The 11,735-nt window shown below is 36.8% G+C and overlaps 1 protein-coding gene across 1 annotated transcript; it reads right to left on the minus strand.

Annotated features, from left to right (window-relative positions):
- Positions 1-863: 863 nt before the first annotated feature.
- On the minus strand, positions 864-11,124 carry LOC140929562 (uncharacterized). Its single transcript, XM_073379315.1, has 15 exons — positions 11,007-11,124; positions 10,583-10,732; positions 10,267-10,455; positions 9,812-9,876; positions 7,064-7,225; positions 6,786-6,938; positions 6,025-6,147; positions 5,320-5,503; positions 4,505-4,670; positions 4,205-4,251; positions 3,975-4,061; positions 3,167-3,230; positions 2,436-2,531; positions 1,509-1,626; positions 864-997 (listed from the first exon to the last, which is right to left on the minus strand). The coding sequence occupies exons 3-10, from the start codon at positions 10,280-10,282 to the stop codon at positions 4,242-4,244; spliced, it is 879 nt and encodes a 292-aa protein (XP_073235416.1). The 5' UTR covers positions 10,283-10,455; positions 10,583-10,732; positions 11,007-11,124; the 3' UTR covers positions 864-997; positions 1,509-1,626; positions 2,436-2,531; positions 3,167-3,230; positions 3,975-4,061; positions 4,205-4,241.
- Between the last annotated feature and the right edge of the window lie 611 nt (positions 11,125-11,735).

The raw sequence follows: 11,735 nt of genomic DNA on the forward strand, positions 1-11,735 counted from the left end.
GAGTTGCCATGTCGAGGGGAAAATGTGGTTGCTTGTTCAGCATTTGATTCACGAGTGTGCTCGTAAAGCACTTTAATTAGATATTAAGGTAAAAGTGTTTAGCAATTTTCCCTGTATACAGTGTACTTCTTGGTAGTAATACACTAGAGACTTTGTCCACCAGTAATCTGTAATGACAAAGAATGGTAGCTTTGTCCAACATAACATTACAAATCTGTTCCGTTCCCGCACAATTTGACTGCTGGACAGTTTTGGTTTTAGGTCAAATTTCCCATTCTTCATCATAATCCATTTTCAAAGTCGCTTTGAAGTTGCATTATATCCTTTTAAACCAACATCTGTTTGAAATACTGTGAGTAGTGTGAAATGTGCGTTTGGAAACTGTGTATTTCGGCGAACACATCAGTGGCCTTTGACTTGCAAGTACACATTCGCATCTGCTGTGCTGGCCAAAAATGGCAAAATTGTATCAGCATCACATTTGGGTCTCCCTCACTAGAGGTTACAAGAGTCAAACGTTTGCTCCAAAAATAGTCATGATCAGTTATGAGAGGCTGCATGTAGGATTGCAAGTATTCAGTGTCCTAGTACATGTTAGGTCCACATAGTTTTCTTTAAAATAATAATGTTTACTATTTCACAGTAGGATTTTTTATAATGACAACAGATGATTTCTTTAGTTGCATTGCATTGCATCATAGCACATGCGCAATTCAAACTTTCATGCTTTCCTTAAGGGCCATTTTCTCAAAAATAAAGATGTTTTAGACATGGCACAATTTGAGGTCCAACTGTACTTCCCCTTTCAGTAATAAAGTAAATAAGTGCACTTTGAATTAAAACACCCACAACTTAATGCAACTCAGTAAGCAAGTATTTATTTTTCAATTACTTGTTGGACACGAAAGTAATATTGAATTATTGCACTGGACGTGTCGATGCACATGTGGTGCAAAACCAGTCAGCACGTGGTGCTCTTTTAACACCTACACATACCCTGGAATAAAAAAAAAAAATCACTTTTAAGCTGGCAATAAGTACTGTCTGTGTGTGGCTCTTATAATGTTAACTGTTTTATACCCATAAAAAGTAGATGTCCTCGTATTTCAAGTCATTAGGACAGTTACTTAGAAAACAATGGCCTAAAGTAAATTGTTACTGCAAGGTATACCTAAATACAGTAAATCCTTATTTCACATTGCTCCTATGCCAACAATGCTCACATGAGGGTAGTGGGGTACATAAATTAAAAAACAAAGTACTGTAACATATTGCCGAGAGCTGCTGTTAACTAGAAAGGAAAAATATAAAACTTTTATATTTATTTCTGGGATAAATCAGTCTTAAAATGGTACTGTTCACGCCTCTGTCAAAACTTTAAAAATGTGATTTCCAATTTTTTTGGAAATGTTCAAACCGTTCACTTTTGGGTGAGAAAATGTCACAGAAGCTTTCCAGTTTTTCAATTCTTTTCCTTTGTTTTGAAATGTTGCAGTGTAAATACTTACATGTGGAACCAGTGCTGGCATTCTGTGCATTGTATCCAATCAATTTTGCCTTTTCCTTTACGTGCAGTGGGTGGCGAGGTGTCCTGGCACATGTAGCATTTATCATCATCTGTACCTGCTACATACACATAACAGTATTATTATCATAGTGGTGCACTTAAGCAGTGACCATGGACATTAACTCTTGCCTTTACATGGGCAACTAGTAATCTGATCTTCGCATTAATAAAAATTATTAATCTTGGGTATCCTGAATTCCAAACTTTGATTGGGTTCTCAGAGAATATCCAAGCTTGTATCGATAAATAATAAATATTTCTTTTATACATTTCAGTCTATTTTCTTAGGTATTGCCTTTTACAACAAGATAGAGATGCACGTAAAATCAAATGGAAACTCAAAAAAATACCAGAATTCCAGAAAAAGTCAGCACCATAAAACTAAAACATGGTCAACATATTCTGACAGGTGACATTAAACAAAAATACCCTATTAGAACCTCAAAAACAAAAAATTTTGATGAGGTGACAGTGGTGTCAGGAATACTCTGTCCACTTAAACACCTCTGTAGAGGTGTAGTGTGTATTTATCATGGAGTATGCACCTTAAAAAATTTCATTGAGTGCTAACGATGCAAGCCTGGGGGGTCTGGGGGCTAAAACTACTTACTGCAGCAAAGGTTGATCCAGGATACATTAACAGCCTTATCTCACTGGGTAAATGTCAGGGATTGTGTGATTGAGGGCTTTTCACTCTATGTCATACTTGTCAAAATAAATGTAATTATCGAAAATGCTTTTTTCCACTTAAGATACTTTTAAACCACTTTTTTTTTGTGCTTTCAAAGGGTTTGCACATAAAATATCATATGTATATGGTGACTGTGCCCCTGTGCTGTATGTCGCTGGTATGTAAATTGCATTTCACCTTTCTGCTCCTTTGGAAAAATTCCAATGGTCCCATTGACACTTGAGGTGCCAGGTTTGTCACTGGAAACACCAGAATTTACAGAAGAAATATCACCTGCAAAGCCAAACACAGTCATAATGTTTGTAGTGCATTAACAAGAATACAATCATTGACCATGTTCCTAAGTAATTTCTGGAATTAGAACATTATGCTGCCAGCTTCACAAGTTTGTAGATAAAAAGGGAAGCAAAGAATAATCAATGTTCGATCTCACAAATATCACATAAATTTTGATACTGAGGTTCAAATTGTGTGAGTTTGGCTGCCAGTTGTTCCAGTACTAATTAGGGTAGCCTGGAACCGCAGACTATTTCTGGTCATCGCTTATAGATCTCCATCTGAAAAACCCGGAATCCAATGCTTTTGCAGGCTATTACAAGGGCTGTTAAGGTCGGGAAACCCAATTAAGCTCCTTTAAGTCCTATTATTTTGTCTTTTGTTAAGAAACCCCTCATTATTATTGAGAGTTTCATAACAAAATATTTAAAGTGATATTCATGCAGCTACTGACAGTACTTCAATATTATTCCATATCACCGGGAAGTCTGAAGAGTTGGTTATATGTTAGAAATATATTAATTAATAATGATGATTGATTTTGCCACATCACGTTGCAAGCTGTTAATAACAGGACAGAAGTTATACATGAGAGGAAGTTTACAATATTGACATACGGTGATCACATTTACCTTCTTTTCCATCTTCTTCCTCTACGTGTAAAGCTAGCCTTTTTGACACTCCAAGCTTATATCCCTTCAAATGAAATGTGTGGAACATGTCTATTTTTTATTACTAAAATCTGACTAGTGGCCTATTATCAATGCTGCAATCTGATTGGTTGAGCTACTACTAGGCTGCCTATGTGTCATGGCCCACTAGTAGCAAAAAGCAACGGGTTTGAAAGCTAAAACGATGGCTTCAAAGTCTAGCTTTAACTAGCTAAAGTTGTTTTGTCTCAATATTTTTGGCCAACTAGTTGGATTTTACTAAAACATTATTTTATTTCCCTCGCCCTCATGGCCTATGAGTCAATAGCTATTGCCTCAGAGCCCAGTCGGGCTCGAGGAAAAATTGTTAATTACATATTTGAATAAATCATTGTTTCAAAGTAGCTACACTTAGTGGATTTCCAAATTTGTATAACTGGTGTTTTACATCACCAGAAAGACATCTAGCAAAACAGTGAAATCACTTAAATTCAATATTATTAAGTTAAAGGCCCATGTTCACCCAAGTGGTTTTGGTTGATTGTCCCTTTGTTGGGGAAAAATTCATCTGTTGAATGCATTGTTCTGATTGGCTTTCAATTCTCAAATGGCAATTTTTAACTACAGAAAATTCTCACAATGCATTTTAGGGTGACAATGCATGGGCTTAGCTTCAAGGACATCCAAAGCAGGTCCTAATTCTCTTACTCTTTTTGAGCTGCATTTTAGTGCTATGCTTGACAAGTAATTTAAATTAGCAAAGAAGAATGTAAAGTCTATTTTAAAGTACCTGTATGAAAACTTTTCTGCTCTTTGGAGTGTACTGCTCTGTCGTTCGTTTAGAATTCGGAGTCATTGCCTCCAGTGTCTCCATGATCTACATATTTTTTAAATTAATAGAAACTTGTGTATTAACATCCAAAGCCTGCAGCTATTATCATACAACTTAAAGATCTTTTCATTGCGATCAAATTGAAGGTATGATTAATACCCCTGGCCAACATTACAATTAAGACTTGCCTCTGGGGTCTCTTGAGGAGTTGTAAAGACTTCTCCATCACTCCCCTCTGCAAAACAATAACAATCTTACATCAAACCATTAGGTACCACACATAATGTATGATCACAGGTAAGATTTACAAGACATTAATTTGGGCAATGATCTAATTTGTTATGTGCAGATCATCTCCTTTTCCATTATATTACCAGTACATCACCACCGGACTTATTTACTCACTCGGATTTACACTTAATTGGCATAACATTTAGGTCAGGGAACAAACGTTTAATAACTTGCAAATCTACTATTTATTAGCTAACCTTCCACAAGTTTCTCGAGCTTGGCTGCCAGAAAGCTGGTTGATGCTGTCCCTTAATTTGACACTGAGTACCTGGGCAGTACTATTGGAGCCAGTAATTTCATCTTGAATTAAGGTTCCATTAAGAAAGTCTTGAACATCTTCCTCATTGCCTCCATTTCCTGTCACTATAAATAAGATTTCAATTGATAGGATATTGTGGAATAGCAATAATTGTCAACAAAATGGAATACAGCAGAAGCTCATAAATGTATAAGCAGATGCAGTTTAACTCGTGAGTGTCTCTGAACAAATTAACCCCATTTAAAGTCCCATGTACACTCTGTACATGTATATGTACAGCTATTTCGAGAAAGGTTGTCGGCAAAGTGCACGCGACAATCCGGACAGGTACTGTGGATGGTTTTTGAGTTCGCTGTTCATCAAAGAAATCATGGACATATGTTTGCGAGTGCTAAAGTAAATCAACAATAAAAGATTCGACAGCTACAGTGTCAGGACCAGCATATAATAAATGACCATATCCCATGTTACCTTTCGGGATTGTTGCAGGCACATGTTTTCTGACAAGCGTTATCGAAATAGCTGTATGCATGTCCATAATGAGACATAAGGCCATATACACTTTCTTGGGTTACGATTGAGACGTTCCCTTTGTTTAAAAGCTCAAGTTATTAGACACCCAAAAGGAGATTCCATAATCACCCCTCTCTTCTTTCAACTTTACGCTATACAGTTTCATTACCCATCAACTGTGTATATTGCACAAACATTTTGGAGTGAATTCAATTATCATTAGTAAAAATTTGCTCTAACCTGCATCTATCAGAGCCACTAAGCTATTATTGAGTTCCCTCTTTGGAAGCTTGATCCCTTTCTTCATTTCACTCTTTGGTGACCTTTTTGTAAGGTCACTGGTTGAGCATTCACTCCCATTTCCAAAGGCAATTGCCACATTCACGCAAGATACACCATACTTCTCTGCCTCAGTTGAAAGTTCCTATGTAGGGCACAAAGATTGAAGTATGTACATGTTTCGATCATTATCATTAACTTATTATCTTTGTGGAGATATGGATAATTACATTGATTGCACACTGCTAACTGCGCATAGCCTATTAAGAAATTACATATATAGAGTAAAACACAGGAAAAAATAACGGATTCCCATTTTTGGATATTTTAGGGTATTTAAAGAATACCCACAAAAATCTCAAATTTGGAAGAGTGAGACAAGTCCCAATCAGGGAACTTGGTTGGGAATTCCCTGGTTGGGACTTGTCTCACTTTGCCAAATTTGGGATTTTTATGGGCATTAGTTAAATACCCTAAAATATCCAAAAATGGGAATCCGTTATTTTTTCCTGTGAAAGTGAAGAAGAGCTCCCCTAGAAGTCTGTTGGTTGACTGTTGGTATACTGACACTGCTATAAACACTGAAATACAATAACAATTCCCGCATCTAAAACAAAACTGTTTGTTTCTAAAATTGTAGATTTCCTTTTCTGTCTAGTATCATACTTGTCTTGAGACATCTGCCCACCGATCCGTAGTTTTGGCCCTGATGCCAATTCCAGGCACAAAACTTTTTCCTCCGCCACTTTGAGTGTTCACATTCACAGATGGATGAAGCCAGGAAAGGACCTAAATTTGAAAGAAAGAATATGATAAGAAATTGAAATGATTCAAACATGTCACATGTAACAACTTATGTATTTGTAATACACAATGTAAACCATCCTTTGTTTTATGTAGAAGAATTGTGCCAATTTCAATGAATTAAAAAGGAAGATCACTTTTAACAAAGGCAGGATAATTGATCAGTGCCAACTCTTGTAAGTGACCAGCTCTAAGAGACAATCACTTTTAAAAATCCTTGAAGTGGTTGCTTAAATATTATGGGAGGTTCAACTGTATTCTAAATCATATAGACAGACATCAAACACTTATTCCCTGTTATATTCCCATTGAAGAAATATTAAATTGCATGTGAATAGGTTTCAATAAAATTTTTTTTCTACGTAAGATAACCTCTGCATGAGTAGAGGTCTTAACCCTTTAATTCCCAATAGTGACCAACAACAATTTTCTCCTAACAATATCCATACACTGTCAAGAGATAAAGATATGAGAATTATTAAAATTATCATCATAGAGAAAATTCCATGATCTTTTATCAAATTCTCTCAACTAATTCTTAAAGGAGATGTATGGAGATCAGTTTGGAGAATTTGTATTTGGATATTGGGGCTTAAAAGGTTAAAATACAGCTGGTTGCCTACCATGCTTTTTGATGGGTTGGCCTTAATGTCCGAATAGATGGCCAGTTGGACTTTCTGTAGGGGTGTTAAAAAACTCTTAAGTGTGTCTTGAAATGACACATGTTGCTGAATTATTTCCAACAGCGTGATTGGATGTCTTGTTGTGAGGAAAAGCTAGGAAGAAAGAAACAATGATATATGAATCTTTACCTTACTTAATCCATTAAATTCTAAACATACTAAACTGTAGCTTTTGCACATTGGTTATGTCCATCTTCTGTCAACTAAAAACAACTTACAATAACTTGTGTGACTATCACACCGGCAACTCCTTTTAACCACCTTGGCTGGTAGTCAGGGAGTGCCTCTGACAGTATAGCTGACACTCCAGAGACTATGTTGTGCTCTACTGCTGCTTCGAATAGACTATCGTTCCGCACTGCCCACAACGTTAACAGTCCCTGAAATGGCATTATGTTATTAAATGTTCCCATTAGCAATTAACTCACTTCTAGTTATTCTCAGAGTCAGGAAGAAAAAATTATGATCACATGACACAATTGGAAATTTTCTGATCGTTGCACCCTCTAAAAAAAATGTGGTGTATAGCAAAGTGCTGTGTATATTTATTTAGCAATAATATTTAACCCATTCGCCCCTGAACCGCCCGTAACCGCCCGTGCGGATCCAGGTCCTTAATCCTAAGATCCTAAAAGCTTTCCTAAAAACTCTTCCCACCAAAATCAAGCCTACTAAATGCCCAGCAAGAGAAAAAAAAAATGAGGCAAGAAAAGCAAAAAAAGAAGGGAGGAGAGAAAGCGAAAAGTAAAAGTCAAGACTGCTGTGTCACTTTTAAACCCAAAAACTATGTCAAAATTTTGCTTTCTGCGCATGCCCGAACTTCGCAAGCTGATATTTTGCATCTGGATCGGAAGACCGCGAAGTGTTCGACCTGTAAACCAGTTTGTGGTAAGTTTTAGCTCTTTATAGCACGACAGTGACCAGAAAACCACTCGACTAGCTTCAAAACGCGTTTTTTGGCAAAATCTCTAAGAGCGAATGGGTTAAGCAAAGGACCAAGCTTTTTGAAAAAAATCCACTTTTCAGCATAAAACAACCAAATCTGTCTATTTCATGTCAAATCAGGTGAAAAAGTTGGTAAAAGGCCATTTTTAGGTTTTTTGATTAACCCATTCGCCCCTGAACCACCCGTAACCGCCCGTGCGGATCCAGGTCCTTTCTACCCATTGTGACGTCATCAGTTTTAACGGTCAAGGACAACTTTCTTCACTAACTTGTGCAGAGTGAAGAGATCTTTCAAACCATACCAGAATGAGCACAATTCAGTCAAGGACACCGGAGAAACAAGCAAAAAACCACGTGACATTGACCTGAAAATCTCCATGAAAATCTTGTCCCATTACCCACCTACCTTTCCTTTCGCCTAATCCTAAGATCCTAAAAGCTTTCCTAAAAACTCTTCCCACCAAAATCAAGCCTACTAAATGCCCAGCAAGAGAAAAAAAAAATGAGGCAAGAAAAGCAAAAAAAGAAGGGAGGAGAGAAAGCGAAAAGTAAAAGTCAAGACTGCTGTGTCACTTTTAAACCCAAAAACTATGTCAAAATTTTGCTTTCTGCGCATGCCCGAACTTCGCAAGCTGATATTTTGCATCTGGATCGGAAGACCGCGAAGTGTTCGACCTGTAAACCAGTTTGTGGTAAGTTTTAGCTCTTTATAGCACGACAGTGACCAGAAAACCACTCGACTAGCTTCAAAACGCGTTTTTCGGCAAAATCTCTAAGAGCGAATGGGTTAAGCAAAGGACCAAGCTTTTTGAAAAAAATCCACTTTTCAGCATAAAACAACCAAATCTGTCTATTTCATGTCAAATCAGGTGAAAAAGTTGGTAAAAGGCCATTTTTAGGTTTTTTGATTAACCCATTCGCCCCTGAACCACCCGTAACCGCCCGTGCGGATCCAGGTCCTTTCTACCCATTGTGACGTCATCAGTTTTAACGGTCAAGGACAACTTTCTTCACTAACTTGTGCAGAGTGAAGAGATCTTTCAAACCATACCAGAATGAGCACAATTCAGTCAAGGACACCGGAGAAACAAGCAAAAAACCACGTGACATTGACCTGAAAATCTCCATGAAAATCTTGTCCCATTACCCACCTACCTTTCCTTTCGCCTAATCCTAAGATCCTAAAAGCTTTCCTAAAAACTCTTCCCACCAAAATCAAGCCTACTAAATGCCCAGCAAGAGAAAAAAAAAATGAGGCAAGAAAAGCAAAAAAAGAAGGGAGGAGAGAAAGCGAAAAGTAAAAGTCAAGACTGCTGTGTCACTTTTAAACCCAAAAACTATGTCGAAATTTTGCTTTCTGCGCATGCCCGAACTTCGCAAGCTGATATTTTGCATCTGGATCGGAAGACCGCGAAGTGTTCGACCTGTAAACCAGTTTGTGGTAAGTTTTAGCTCTTTATAGCACGACAGTGACCAGAAAACCACTCGACTAGCTTCAAAACGCGTTTTTCGGCAAAATCTCTAAGAGCGAATGGGTTAAGCCTCTCAATTTTAGTCTGTTAATGTGAGTGGTGTGGTGACTTTGACATTTTGAACAACCATTACCCTGAATATTACAATAATTATGAGTATTTCTTTCTTCGAAACTCTGGTCCTAGTCTTATACTATACCCTCATGATCATGACTCACTGTCTCATCAAAGAAAATATTATGGTCCTAAACTTAACCTTATTCTAAGTAGTTTCAACAATTATTAAGTAGTACTAACTATTGCTGAACGTACATATTATATCACCCGGAAAAAAATTCAAGACTGAAGATCTTGCTGTGAAACTCACACCAGAAATACTTATGGTACATTATGGTGTATCTTATGGGAAAAGCCAATCAGACATGATAAAACAAAACTGCAAACAGCAATGTTACCCGGTGTTAGTTTGTCAGGTTTTCCAATTTTTATAGAGAAAGTTTCATATTTTCACTTTGGCCAATTAATTAAGAACCAAATGATGGAACCCACCTTGTTATTTTGAACATGTGACATAAGCATGGATATGGCATGTTCGACATCTTTGCTGTAACCCCCTGTACTTTGAAAAGGGAATCTTATCACTCTAACCTATAAACATCAATTCAAATGATAAAATGTGTCATACCATAAATAAAAGGTATAGGCATGCAAACCCTATGTAAGAAAGACTATATTATATAATGATTATTATTACCTTGTGACTAAATTGGACCTACAAAACATTTCAAGGTACCTAATATTGTAAATGATGTATCTAATAATTAGTAGCACTCATCACATACATAGATAAGTCAGATATTAGGTAATTGACATATTGTTTCGGAAATTATCTTTTCAATAAATAGATTGAAACCTACGGTATGCGAAAAAATGATAATTAAAAAAATTACAACAGTTATTATATTTAAATAAACTTCCGAAAAAAGGTTAAGAGCTAAATGTACCTTTCTGGCTCAACATAATTAGAAGACAACAGAACACTTCCTCTTGGCACCAAGGCTCCCTGAGTACTCGAGCCTTGCATCAACCCTCCTTGCAGCTGGAGTAGGAACTCAGCTAATGTTGCAGTCATTCGTCCGTCATCAAGGAAAGTGACCAGTCCCGTTTTGGAAACTTTGTCCATAACCATTTTTCTAAAACAAGATGAGGATTTCAAAACAATTTTTTTTTTCAAATCAGGGGTCAATGTTTGTTAATGATTAACATTCAACGGTTATTTTTATATATATTATAGCTGGCTAATAATTGCAATTCACTTACAGTGATGTTCCAGAAAGGCACTGATCCCCAAGTGACACAAGGAGTGAATGGTCCTTTTTGGGGCATCCCTGGCCATAAGCAAGAATTTCCAGGATGTGGTTTTACCCACACTTCTGCTACCACTGAAAATGAGGCCAATGGTCGCTTCCCCTTAAAGAAAAACATAAAATTTGTTTTTATTTGACAATCAAATTTATTGTATAAAAATGAAAGGACTTCGAATTGTCACTTATTAACAGGAGATTGCAATTTAAATTGTGAAACAAATTAACAAGCGGTAGACTGGACATAATTAAGTCAGTAGTTGTTAACAGATACTTTAAATGACATGTCCCTGAAATGCCTGCCAGGAAAAGAAATCTGATAGGTCAGCAAAATTGTTACCCATTAATTTTGAAAGAAAAGTGAATACACATTTACATACCATTTGAATGCCCCCTAGCATTTGCTAAAATTCGCCAAAGAACAAATGAGGTTGCAGCCATGAAAGCATCTGCGTTAGCTCCAAAGGCCGCACTGCACAGGGAAAGGTATCTGGAAACAAGAAGTAATTGAAAGTAATTGACTTTGTTGTCAGTTAATTTGGAAACTAAAATGTTTGGAAAACATTATTTTATTCTCTGTTTAGGACTGAGCTCTATAGTATTAAAAGTATGGTCCAATATGCAATATTGTACAGTGTGGATTGAGTGAGGAAACTGATAAATGAAGCTCAATTTAAAAGTAGTAATAACACTGGTCAAATCATTATTTTTTAACAGTACTAAACTAGAGCTATGAAAGAATATTATATCCAGGTTGAAACGTAATGAATTCAGCTGCCTTTCCGTGTTCATGATTTAAGAAAAATCAAAGGATTGGTTATAAGATCTAAGAAAAGCTTAAATAAGATTCATGCAAGCAAAGTAATGACTAGAAGTGGATCAGCTATCCTCCATTTGGTGTACCCAAACACCATACAAAAAACAACTGCAACAGACACTGCAACATGTAAGTGAATACGTCATTACCGGGGCCCAGCCGAAGGCTGGCACCGGTCTTAAAATGCTGTCTGTTTCTGTCTTTTTTTCAACGTTACATTGTTAGGGATATATCGCTGACTGAGATATGTCGCTGGCTCACTGAAATCTTATCCGCCATTTTGAAAAGCACG

Source organism: Porites lutea, chromosome 3, assembly GCF_958299795.1.
Source record: "Porites lutea chromosome 3, jaPorLute2.1, whole genome shotgun sequence".
Lineage (NCBI taxonomy): Eukaryota > Metazoa > Cnidaria > Anthozoa > Scleractinia > Poritidae > Porites > Porites lutea.

Bases quoted from the DNA above. Each gene is read 5' to 3' on its own strand.
- LOC140929562 (XM_073379315.1), bottom strand. The intron at 7,226-9,811 runs GTGGGTTCCATC...ATGCCATTTCAG, and splicing joins CACATGTTCAAAATAACAAG to GGACTGTTAACGTTGTGGGC. The intron at 4,671-5,319 runs GTTAGAGCAAAT...TCTTATTTATAG, and splicing joins AGTGGCTCTGATAGATGCAG to TGACAGGAAATGGAGGCAAT.